General features: G+C 35.7%; 1 protein-coding gene across 1 annotated transcript; it reads left to right on the top strand.

Moving 5' to 3' along the window:
• The first annotated feature begins 16 nt into the window (after nucleotides 1-16).
• Nucleotides 17-12,093, top strand: LOC135684932 (COP9 signalosome complex subunit 6). Its single transcript, XM_065200640.2, has 9 exons — nucleotides 17-484; nucleotides 3,395-3,526; nucleotides 6,314-6,402; nucleotides 6,855-6,917; nucleotides 8,084-8,131; nucleotides 8,818-8,932; nucleotides 10,561-10,754; nucleotides 11,163-11,231; nucleotides 11,732-12,093. Exons 1-9 carry the CDS (start codon nucleotides 277-279, stop codon nucleotides 11,801-11,803), a joined length of 990 nt encoding a protein of 329 aa, XP_065056712.1. The 5' UTR covers nucleotides 17-276; the 3' UTR covers nucleotides 11,804-12,093.
• The last annotated feature ends 16 nt before the right edge of the window (nucleotides 12,094-12,109 follow it).

A 12,109-nucleotide genomic window follows, 5' to 3' on the forward strand; every position in this document is an offset into this window, starting at 1 on the left:
AGTCTGTTAAAAATTAGAGGTTTTCTTATTTTGTGTTTATTATCTCTTTTATTTTTTAAGCAGCTAAAAAATCTCTTTAATGTTAGGTCGAGCATATTCTTAGAGATCTAGACAGATGATCACGAAATTATCACCAAAAAGTGTTTTGAAAGGATCGAATTCGAAACTCTTGGCCACAGCCTCGTTTCAAGATTGGATGAAATCTGCTGGAAACTTTGAGGCCCTTTTTGAAAACGCAGCTGAAATTCATAAAGATCAAAGAGAGGAAGGCAACTGATGTTTGCAAATAACAAGAGGCCTAAAATGACAAGTGATACAGCTGAAGATATCCCAATGCAATCAGAGGCACCCGAAGTTGATTCAACAGTAATGGCACCCTCTGGATCAGCCAGTGTTAGCATTGCGCTGCATCCTTTGGTAATTATGAATGTGTCGGAACATTACACTCGAACAAAAGCTCAAGGAGAGATCAGAGATGCGAAAGGTGTGTATATGGGAATCGATTATGAATTATTTCATTTGCTAACATAGGGGGGTGGATGCAATCAGAGCAATTTTATATTACCCAGTTTCTCATCCAGTTAAAGTATCGATGATGTGTTGAAATTCCATTTTAATATACAGTTTAAAGGAGACAATCAAATAATCCTAAACTTGAACAAGCATTTGAAGCTTTCCTTTCCAAAATAAACAAACAAGTATGCATTTGTTTGTCGATGTTTAGGCAATCTTGGTGCAGAGGACTCTGCAAATTCTTCATGCTCCAAGGTGCGTTTCATGTCAACTGCATGCCGAAGATCCACTGGGGCATTTTTTTAGGTACGCCAAAGATATTATCAGTTAATAAAACTGTAAGTATTGTAGGCCAGACAAAAAGAGCTGTGTAATAGAGAAAACTGTGGAGTATAAGTCATTTTTTATTCTTTTTCATGTTAACAAAAAAACCTGAGTTTATGCCATTGGCTTTATTTTCTTGGCCGCAAGTCAAAGACACCTTTCCATTTTCTATTTAACACTCTCTATCTCATAGTCATAAAGAGAAAAGCAAAAAAAACAGGGTATGTTTGATCTATGGCCACGGTCAGAGGTATGTTTGATCTCCAGAGCAATATGGCCCATTGTCAGACTTATCAGACTAATAATTTTGATACTAATCCCAAAAAGATTGTAAAGTTGCAACACGTTTCTTAGTTCTGAATAAAATTTAGCGGCATTTTTTCAAATTTTTACTAGAACAACCTTCATTGGAATACATCTATAGTTCCGAAGTCATGTCTACACATTCAGTCTTTCAATTACGACTGCAGCATGCAGATAAATATCATCAGTTTACAGTGAAAAGGCCCTCTGTCTGTAGCCGTTGCCTCTTTTTTGTTGCTATTAACGGCCCTCTTTTAAAAGCAAAGTCATATCTGCAAGTAAAGAACATTGAAATACTCCTTAATGAGAACAAATATTTCTGTGAATACTTATTGTTAACATACCAAACCAGAGCACCATATTTTTTAATCCAATTTAAATGCAGATTTAAATTTTTGATGAAACTAACATGAGAGCTTGGGAATAAACTTCATAGTGCTACGCCAAAAAAAATAGTAAGAGAGCACTATCCTTCATATATTTAAACAAAGTCGCTGTTGGTGCGTTTATTTTTATTGTGAAGAAAGGATTGTTTATCAGTAAGTTGTTAAAACCCCCAACATAAACTAAAAAAGGCCATATGATTTATTTTAAGGGCAATATGCCACAGGAATGGAAAGGCGGCGAACAGAGGAATTTTGCTATTAAAGTGATCCAGCTAAATAGCAAGTCCACATATATTGGGTCTTTCACACAACATAATTGGCAACTTTACGTATTACAAGGAGATACAAACAAAGGTGGATAAGAAGGTTGCTATTAGGATTCACAAACCTAATAGCAAAATTTCAGGGGTGTGGCTGTAGTATTTGTTTGAGACCATCCGATGAATACATCACAGTAAGTGTGATAACAAGTGTAGGAGGGAGGTCTTTTTTTGAAAGGATTAAATCAGTTTCAAGAGTAGCGGCTTCTGCTCACTTTACCAAAGCCATAATCAGGGCCCCCACCATGAATTTGAAAGTGGGGCAGTAGCGGATTTAAGGGGGGCAACTGGGGGCACTTGCCCCTCCCTCGACAAGTTGAAGCAAGTCTGCCGCCCCTTTTTGGAAATTGTGTGCCTCTTTTGAAGAGTAAGAATCAGGTGAAAAAGTTTCTGAGAGGGATAGGTTAATTTGCTTCAAGGATTACCTCAAAGTTATGTTGTTTATCGTTTCATTTTCAAAATACATGACCTGTAGATTATGAGAGCCTTTGCTGAAAAAAATTGCTTTTAGACCAATAACGCCTATGAAACTCCCAGCCGCCCCTAAGAGAGAGGCATAATAAAGAACATAACCACAGTTTTCAGAATGATTCATCGGATGGTCAGTCCCAATTAAATAATAATAATAGGGGTTGATGTAATATTCCTGACTAAGGAATTTTCAAAGAAAGATTTTACAGACAAGACAATTACATCTCCATTGGAAACTGTTTAACTTGATATCTTTAAAAAGTTCAAACACTGAATGCATCATAAATACTAATATTGTGGAAATCGTCATGCATTGCAGGCCGAGCCAACAAACTCCTTTTTCTTGCTTATGTAGATAGATTCCAAAACTGCTAGATGAAATGACCATCAGGCTCTACCAATAATCCGAAACATTTTGCCATTATAGTTTTTTGCACAATCTGGGTTTTCTAGTAAATGCTGCATGATAGCAGAATCACAGGTTTTAGTTGTACTTTTAGACCTGTGAGTAAATGATCATAAGGGTGCCCGCTCTTTTGTATGACATTTCGAGTCACAAATCACAGGTTGCAAAAATGACCGTACCTGGAGACCATGCACCAATGAAATATAAAAAAGATGCCAGTTTTCATCATTTTAAAGATTCATCTGCTATATCTGATAGGGATGTATCCCCTTTTCTCTAACTATAGTCTCTTTAAAGCTGGAACAAAGCCACTGCTGTAGTGCACACTTGATACAAACACAAAAGCGACACAGAACTTATGTGCACTGTGAGCAAAGAGATTTCAGGGCAATTTAGCAATCAATCATTTAATCAATCAATCAATGAAATCAACCTTTCTTGACAGAGTTGCCAGATTTTGAAAGATGTCTTTAGGAAGACAAATTACCTCAATGTAACCTTATTGCTATATCTTACCTAATGATATGTGTGTAATAAAGCCACCGTTTGCACTCCCTCCAAGTCCCTTCACAGATTTCTATGATCTTGCAAATTTGTGATGTTGAAAATTCCTTTTCTCACAAATCATTCTAATTATTTTGTAAATTGGTTTTCAATTTTTTCCCCCTTAGTTGTTGGAGCTCTTCTTGGAAAACAGGAAGGAAGAAACATAGAGATTCTGAACTCTTTTGAGCTTCAATATGATTTAATTGAGAAGGATATTGTTATAAATATGGAATATTACAGAGCAAAGGAGGAGCAATGTAAGCTACTGCTTTATCTCACCATTTATTTGCTATTGATTAATAATTTTATATCCTTCCTGTTTACATTGGTTTATATTAGATATATCTTCATTAAACTAATTTATATTGTTTAAAATTTGTTAAGCATGAGCAACAACTATATCAGCAAATCTGCAACCTCTTAAAATCTTAATGGGCATTGCTTGTGCTCTACCAACCATCAAGGGTTGTACATCTGTGGACATGGTTGTATATAAACACAGGCCTTCCTGGGAGTAAATTAGCACAAGTGTGGCATTTTGCACCCCTAAGCCTGGTTCATAGTTCTGAACTTATTAGCTTACGCTAAATTCTGCACAAGGGTAAGCTTTGAAGCATACGCCTTTTCATCTTGCATATCCAAAAAGCGTAAACACATACGTTTTCCGCATGTCCATGCGGGAAGCTTGAAACGATACGCCATAAGCTTTTTCGGTTCATAGTTTCCAGACATGCCGTCGAGGAATGTTCCTCTTGCCCTTCTACTTGTACGGAGAAAAAATAAAAAGAACAGCAAACATGCTGGTATATTCTACCTACAAATACTTTACGAACCGTTTGCGGGAATTGTGCCGTTATTGTCAACGATTCGCGTTTGATGTCAATGATTCCGGTATAAATAGCCATTTTTCTCGCTCCTGTCCAATAATTTAATATTTGTCCCGATTTCTTACCCTGAGTTCCAGACCGATGGTTCTCTAGCAAGGAATCATACATGTGCGCGTATTTGTGTATCTCTTCACAAAGTTTTCCTTCAAAATCGGCCATTGCTAAGAAATTTTCCGTACGGAAGGCAAAAAAAGTTGAAGATTTCTCAACTCGATAAGTTCGAGGCATACGGGTTTGCGGAAAACAGAATAAACTTCCGTACGCAAGACCTATGCCTCTGATATGGGGCGAAATTTAGCGTACGCTAGCTCTTTGGCAAGCCGACACCAGACAAGCTGGCGCCTCCTGCTTAGAAATAAGGTGTACGGGTAAAAGTTTTGATGTAATGCATCAACTATGAACTGGGCTCTAGACTGTTTTAGGCATGTGATGGAGTGCTACTGATGTTTTGTCTTATTTTTACAAAAGTTTAATTACATATTATATGGAGCCTTGAAAAATCCCATTTCCTAAATCATTTCTTCAGTTTTCACTTCAATTTGATGCTTAAAATATTTAGATGCAGTCTCCCGCAATCCCTCTTGCCGCTAATGGGAGCTCTCTGAAACCCTTAAAAATTTTAATATTTTGGCCCCCACTTTCAATTTTATCTCGTCAAAAGGAACATGAAAACAATTTTGAAACGACACGGTTATAAAACAGCACAGAACATTTCAGTGCAAACTCTTGAAACAGAACAAGTCTATTGCAGCTTTCCCTCTCTTTGAATCCAGAGCACTATCGTTCTGTTTCTAAGTGTAACCCTTGAAAATTACGTGCCTTTGTCGCAACCTGACTTTTTACATATTTTTTCACTTTGACCGGTCACAAAAACGTTGTCAATGAAATAAAGAAGGGCATGCCTTTTTCATTTACATATAAGACAACATCACATTGACTAATTTCAGGGGTCGTGAGTTCGAGCCTCGCTCGGGTCGGTTATTTTCCCGCACTCTCTATTAATTATCTTCAAAATCCTGTTGTCTGTAAACTGACTAATTTGTGGAAAAATGGGACATTACCTTCGGACAAATATGCATAACCCTTTCTGGGGAGGGTTGTAACAACTTGTTTAGCACTGCGCTTTGTGTCACTTATATTTAACCCAGCTAGTGCTAGAACTGGACACTGAAATCAATAGGCAAAAAACCAATAGCATGCACCAGAAAGCGAGCTTTTCAGCATTGGCCATCAGCAAAGGCTCTCACATGAAAACTGCAGCTCCTTAGAATGATGGATGCCTCTGATTACGATACTTTGCACACAACTTGCACCAAATCTTTGTTACATATTGCTTGCTGCCATTGGCTTAAATGGTATGAACTAAAGTGTCATTGTTGCCCCATTTCAGGAATATCACAAGCTACTTTGTGACCCCTTTACTTTTCTTGCTAAAAACAGACAATTTATGAGTTTAAATCAGAATAAATACAGCACAAATCTTATCTAAACTGTATGAAAATTCAACCTAATTTACCATATGAAATTGGTATTTAGAAACATGTACATTTTAGAAACAGGTCTATGATAAAAATGCGACTTAGTTTTCACGAGCACTGGGCTTGAAGATGATTGCAAATTGTTGTATTAGAATGGTTTCTGCAACCTTAGATGTAAGAATGAAATTTAGTGGACTGCTACTTGTCCCAATACTATGGGCATTTGGTCCGTGTTTGATTGCATCCAAGTGTGGCACAACAGCTCTTCAAAATTATTATGGTGACCCAGGACGGTGGACAAGACCGGTGAAACACAACAAAATTAAAAAATTTCTTGTTTTTGTCAACTTATTAGTTTCCAACACCTTGGGTAAAAAACAGACAAAAAGTTAAAAAAATAGGCATACAATTTAACACACTCCTCAGTGTGGAGAGACATGTACCAGCACATGCAAGTGCAATGGCACACTTTTCTTGGGAAGGCCAGTAAACAGTCACAAATATAGTTGCAGAATGAAAATATTAAGTTGAACTAGGAGATCCATAATGTATAAATTATTAGATTATAATTTATCTAGAATGCTGTTACAGTTTTTTTCAGGTATCATATTTGAAAATCAATTTAGAAATATTCTTCTACAAATTATAATCTTTGCTATAAAAAAGTAATTTTTTGTAGTCAGGCAAGTTTTCAAGGAATTGGATTTTATTGGCTGGTACACAAATGGTGGTCCCCCAAACCCTGGTGATGTTCATATCCATAAACAGGTTGGTATAAAATTTTTGTTACACAAATTTACATGCTATTGGAGGTGTTTATAACATCCTAAAACTTGTAACTATACCAAGCACTTTGTCTGAAAATTGAACATGATTTCAATCAGCATTTTTTTATGTAAATTTCTTTCTGCTGGTGATAGCTATTGTAATTTGTACCCTGCTGTAATACTTTTATTTAATTACTTTATGGTTGTAAAGTGAGCATCTTGGGGGAGCAAACTGATGTCTATGCTATGTCTATGCAAAGTGTTTTAAAAGCAGCTTTAGAAATGTGCAGCCAAACTCATAAGAAATTAAGTTTTATTGGTGTTACTAGTTACCAGTAAGAGGACATTAGCTTGTACTGACTTTTCTCGAATCAGACATTTTTGTGGAAAGGGTTTTGGCATTTTTAACCTGAATACCAACTGTTGTCTTGATTAGAAGTTTTTATTCTCCAGATGTCACAAATAAATGAAAGTTCACTGTTATTCAAGCTCAATCCACTTTCAAAGTCTTCTGATGTAAGTTTGCTCAATGTTTAGTTTGATGATCTTGTTTGCATAATTAAAAATGCAGAAAATCCTCATTTGTTTACTCCTGCTCTTCTTTTACTTGTTTACATATTGCCTCTTCTTTTTACAAAGATGTTCAATCCTTTGAAACCAAAAACCGAAACTTAAAAAACATTTTGTGATTAAGAAAATAGCTATCATTCTTTGTAAGGTTTTGTTTATCCAAACCAAAGAACCCTTCATGTTGGCTTTGCAAACCTAAAAGAATGCAGAGGTTAGCAAAAAATCTTGATGGACAGGGACAATTGTAAATGCCTGACTAAAAGAGTTAGATATAGAAATGTTGTCAGCACATCAACAAGTTACTATGGCTCTATTTAAAAAATGTTGAACCAAACACGTCAAAACTTGTGCATAATTCTCATACTTTCTATATGTACATTTAGGTCTGATTTGGTTGAGATGTTGCCTCTGTATTGTGCAGTTTTAACCCTAACCCAAGAAATTTTATTGTAAGCTGATACCAACAGCAGTTTATAGCAAATTTTTGGTAACAAAAAATGTAAGGACTAGGTTCTGTGATGGCTTAAATTTCAATTCCAAATTCCTTTGTACCATCCAAAACAGCAGAAAAACTGGAGATGGGAGAATATCATGTCCATCATTTTTGTATATTCAACCTGATTAACCAACCTTGCAAGTTTTTTTCCAAATGTTGAATATGTTAGGATTGAGAAAGAGGCAGCTCTTATTTACTGCCACAAATAAGTGTGTGAAATGCACTTATTTAATCTGATATGTAAAGGAGTTGTAAACAAAAGCATTCTGGAAAGTTCTATTTCCTAAAGAGGGCTTTGGATTGGGAATACTGCAGTTACTTTATACCAAGATCACTTTGGCTTAAGTAAGCAATGTGGGCTGAAGCATTTTTTGTCATAATTTGAGCATTTTTGGTGCATCTTATTCCGGCTGCTGCTGCATATTATTTTAGACATTACCTTATTTTGGTGTGCACATTTATATTAAATTTACCAAAATTCATTTTCAAACGCACTACTTTCTTGTTTAGTATATCTCTCAATTTTTTTAAGGCCTACAAATATATGAATGAGCAAAGCTATCTTTTCTTGTTCCAGGTTGTGAAATGATGATTACTGTATTTATTTTCATTCTAGCTCCCAGTAAACATATTTGAGTCAGTGATCGATTTGGTTGACAAAGAAGTAAATATGTTACGCTAGTTTTATTCATTTTACTTGTCATTTATCTAGTATTTTTTATGTTAATAGTAGTTGTATACTTACATTATTGAGCAGTAAAAACACTTTTAAACTGCAGATCTTTGCAATGTGTATTCTAACCTGGTCAGTTTTGTACTTTTTTAGACAACTGCCTTATAACTTTCCCACCAATTTTTCTCCACCTCTTAACTCGTTTTAATTATTTGTGCTTAAAAGGTTGCTTTGTATAAAAGTTACTTGTTCCATAACTTTAAATCGACTTCGATAGTCTGGTTTTTTCTTATTGTTATAAAGATGTAAAGTACAATGTAATGGCATGTCCAAGCACAAAACTACTCCTAAAGTGTAACAATTGCTGATGCCTTTTCTATCTATAAATAACAATTCAGCAGGCTTAAAGAAGTTACCCTCAGTATCCTGGGGAGTTGCCTGTCATGTAAGATCCAAATTAGAAATTCAAAAATTTTAAGCAGTCCAAAGAGTCTGGAACAAGCAAGAGTTTCCAGTTCTCTGATTTCCTCTGGAGAGACTTCTATACATTTTTCTGACCATTGTTCCAGGGTTTTGTAAACGCTCTTTGATTTTGGCAACTTTGTAGTGAACAAACTTGTCCCAGTATATTGCTGAGAGTGATGTTAATGTTATGGATTTTTCTTCTTTTTTTACAGCCTAGAGTTCTTTTTATTGATGTACCATACACCTTAGCAACCGAGGAGGCTGAAAGAATTGGAGTAGATCACGTCGCTAGAGTGTCGTCTGCTGGGAACTCAGAAATTTCATCAGGTTTCTATCATTTTCGAATTACAGGAACTTCAGCAAAGATTTTTCACCATATCATCTCACTGTTTATGAATAGTACACTTACACTTAGTGAGCAAAAGTATTGCACAGGTTTGACAAATGAGTAATGGCGACCGCGCTGTAAACAACAAGGCGATCGATATTAAAACCACTTTTGTGAAGCCATTAGGCGTCTTTTTATAGTTAAAAACCAATCAAATCAATTTTTAAATTGTTGGCAACACTTTTGGTTTAAAGATTTGAAAAATTTACTTTTTCAAAAGTAAAAATTCTCAACTTTTAATTGGATAGTCTCGCGGCTTTGAAACCTTTATGAGACTTGCTAGAAGTTTGTCGAAAAGCTTTGTAACAGGTACTGTTAATCGCGACGCGACATGTTAAGAAAAACATTTGCAAGATCACATTTAGGTGTTGAAGTACCAAGTTGATCATAAATGGACTTGTATTTGGTGGAAAGTGGCATGTTTTAAGCCATTTTATTAAGCCTACTCTTTTACAGCTATTGAGGCACTTAAGTGAACCTGTTTATCGCGGGAATTTTGGTATTTTCATTTAATGAGAGGACGAAATGTTTTTTTACGCAATTTGCAACATTATTTGTTCCCATTATAACATCGCAATGGGTTGGAGAAGATGGACTTGACGATTAGTGACACATTTTATCAGTTGAATTCTGCTGCAACATATCACGAATCGGCCGCTGCGACTAGGCCCATTGCAGCTCAAAATTTTCGACCAAAATGATTAGGATATAAAAAGTGAATAAAAGTTAAAAAAACGAGCAGTTCTAGATACCCAAGCATGAAGTTAGTACCCTCGACTTCATTGTAATATGACATCGCAAATTGATGCAAGGATGAACTTTTTTACTGCAAATATTTCACAGGTACTTCAATCATTATGGCTCAATTTTTGTGATTTTGCAAATGTCGATATTGTTTAGAAATACGCAAAAATCAAGAATATTCTTGCAATTACTATTTTCAGCATCAAACCTTGATAAATTTCCTGACATATTCCAGTTAAAAAGTCATCTTATAACTTTAATGAATCTTGCTTTGGCAACTTGAATTTTGGTTCGCTGAAAAATTTTCTGTTTCAGCCTGTGCAATACTTTTGCTCACTAAGTGTACACTAGAGACAAGAATACTTCGCCAAAACTTCGGTTTTTCTACTCAATATTTTTTCAAAAGTCTTACATTATAGATCCTGACCGAAAGGTTAAATACCTTCACTTTCATTTCACGTCATTTTTATTTATAACGGTAGCCCTATTGGTGACAATTTTTTCTGCGCGATCTTGCAATTTTTTTAAGGTTTGCAATCTGGTTTTTTGCTTGTGCAAGCACTCGTCTTGACCATCCTCTCATTCAGTCCCAGTCGATTGACAACCTGTAATGGCATGTCAATGCTTTCTAGGTGAATACTGAGAAATTTCTGTTTCGAATTTATAAGATTTTTGTCTGTCTGAAGACTAGTCTTTCAGTGGACATAAAAGACCTTCCTGGACACCCAATAGAGATTTTAAATGCGTTGATTTTATAATATACATTTTTAGACTCAACTGTTTTAAAACAAACTGGTTTTGAATTGGGAAATCCTTTTTGTAGCTGCGGAGCACCTACAAACACAACATAACGCGATAAAAATGCTGCATAACCGTATAAAAACCATTCTTCAGTACGTTAAAGCTGTCAAGGCAGGTGAAATTCCGTTAAACAATGAGATAATGAGGATGTGTCGAAGCCTTTGTCAAAGATTGCCTGTTCTTGAGTCATCACAATTTCAAGAAGACTTTTTTGATGTGAGTATTTGAAGTGTTCAAAAGGCACTTAAGATTGCCTTCATATAGAAACGTTTCAGATGAAGGAGTTTTTGAATGCTGCAGACTAAGACATTCAGGCCCCTTTTCAAGAATTTCTAACAGATTTTGTTTTTCGCAGCACAGCAAAGCTTCTCGTGAATGTAAATTTTACCTTCATTGATTTTCTGTTACCAAAAAAACCAAAAGATCTCTAAAGGGCGGAAAATTAACAGCTGTTTTTAATTGTTAACATTGAAGTAGATAAAGTAGATTCTCTGCGAAATAAACCGCGCTTATGAATTGTGAATTTGTTTGAATTCATCAATTAACTTTTCCAGATATCTTTCCACGTGATCGCATTTACATCCACACCTGCAGATTTACAAACAGGTTGACGTTTCATTTTAGCAATGCAATGATGTTATGCTGTTGACGTATTTGGTCACAATCAACAAGGGTTGTAATACTGCAAGTGATGTAAGTAGAATTCGTTTTTTCCAACTTCTCCGTGACACACTTTTGACACCAATATTTGCTGTACATGCAATGGATAACTCTTTTCTCCTACCAAAATGATCCCCCTTTTCCCCTTTTTTCCCTGAATTAAAATCCTTTTATGTCCGGTGCTAAAAAATCGTGGTCAACTGCAGTTTTGCTGCATACCTCCTGTGGTCTGTTGATATGAAATCACAACGAGTTGCAGCTAGAATCCTTTCTTGATTGACGGAGTTACAGTAACACTTTGGCTAAGTATTTGGAAGCTATAAAAATTAGCTGATTTGATTTGCTTGGAAACTCGTCGAACTTGTAATTATCGACTTTTCTATGCAATGGTCTCATTTTTCTAAGCTGCGATTTCAATTGTAAGTTCATATATGTAGTAATACTCTTAATTCCACTGTTCTGCTTAGAGTGTTTCAGTAATTTCCAATCCAATCAATGGTAATGAAAGTAAACATTTCTTTCTTTCCTTGTAGTTCATCACAAAATTCAACTTGGCCTACGACAGACACGGAATTGGCCGCCGAATGAGAGGACTTCTCTACTGATTGTCGCTAGGATTTGAATTGTTGGTTTAAACTATTTTAAACCAGTTAAACAGCTCCAAGGACGGTGTTTCTCCATTGGATTATGGAAAGAATCTATTGCTGCAGGTCTATCGTTGACGTCACTGTCTGAAACTACCTGAGTCACTTTGAGCTAAAACCGTTAAACGTCTAATGGTTCATGATAGGCTCATTCAATGGGTCCGTGAAATTGACCTTTACATTCTATTGTATCCGTTGGTAGCAATTGGATTAATATAAGTGTTTCATAGTTTTGAAAGATAAGTGAAAAATTCCTGCCTCAAGTAA

Source organism: Rhopilema esculentum, chromosome 21 (assembly GCF_057945365.1).
Source record: "Rhopilema esculentum isolate cy_ngs chromosome 21, ASM5794536v1, whole genome shotgun sequence".
In the NCBI taxonomy this organism is placed as follows: Eukaryota; Metazoa; Cnidaria; class Scyphozoa; order Rhizostomeae; family Rhizostomatidae; genus Rhopilema; species Rhopilema esculentum.

Bases quoted from the DNA above. Each gene is read 5' to 3' on its own strand.
- LOC135684932 (XM_065200640.2), top strand. From the start codon at position 277: ATGTTTGCAAATAACAAGAGGCCTAAAATGACAAGTGATACAGCTGAA. The intron at 8,933-10,560 runs GTTTCTATCATT...TCCTTTTTGTAG, and splicing joins GAACTCAGAAATTTCATCAG to CTGCGGAGCACCTACAAACA. The intron at 11,232-11,731 runs GTAAGTAGAATT...CTTTCCTTGTAG, and splicing joins GTTGTAATACTGCAAGTGAT to TTCATCACAAAATTCAACTT.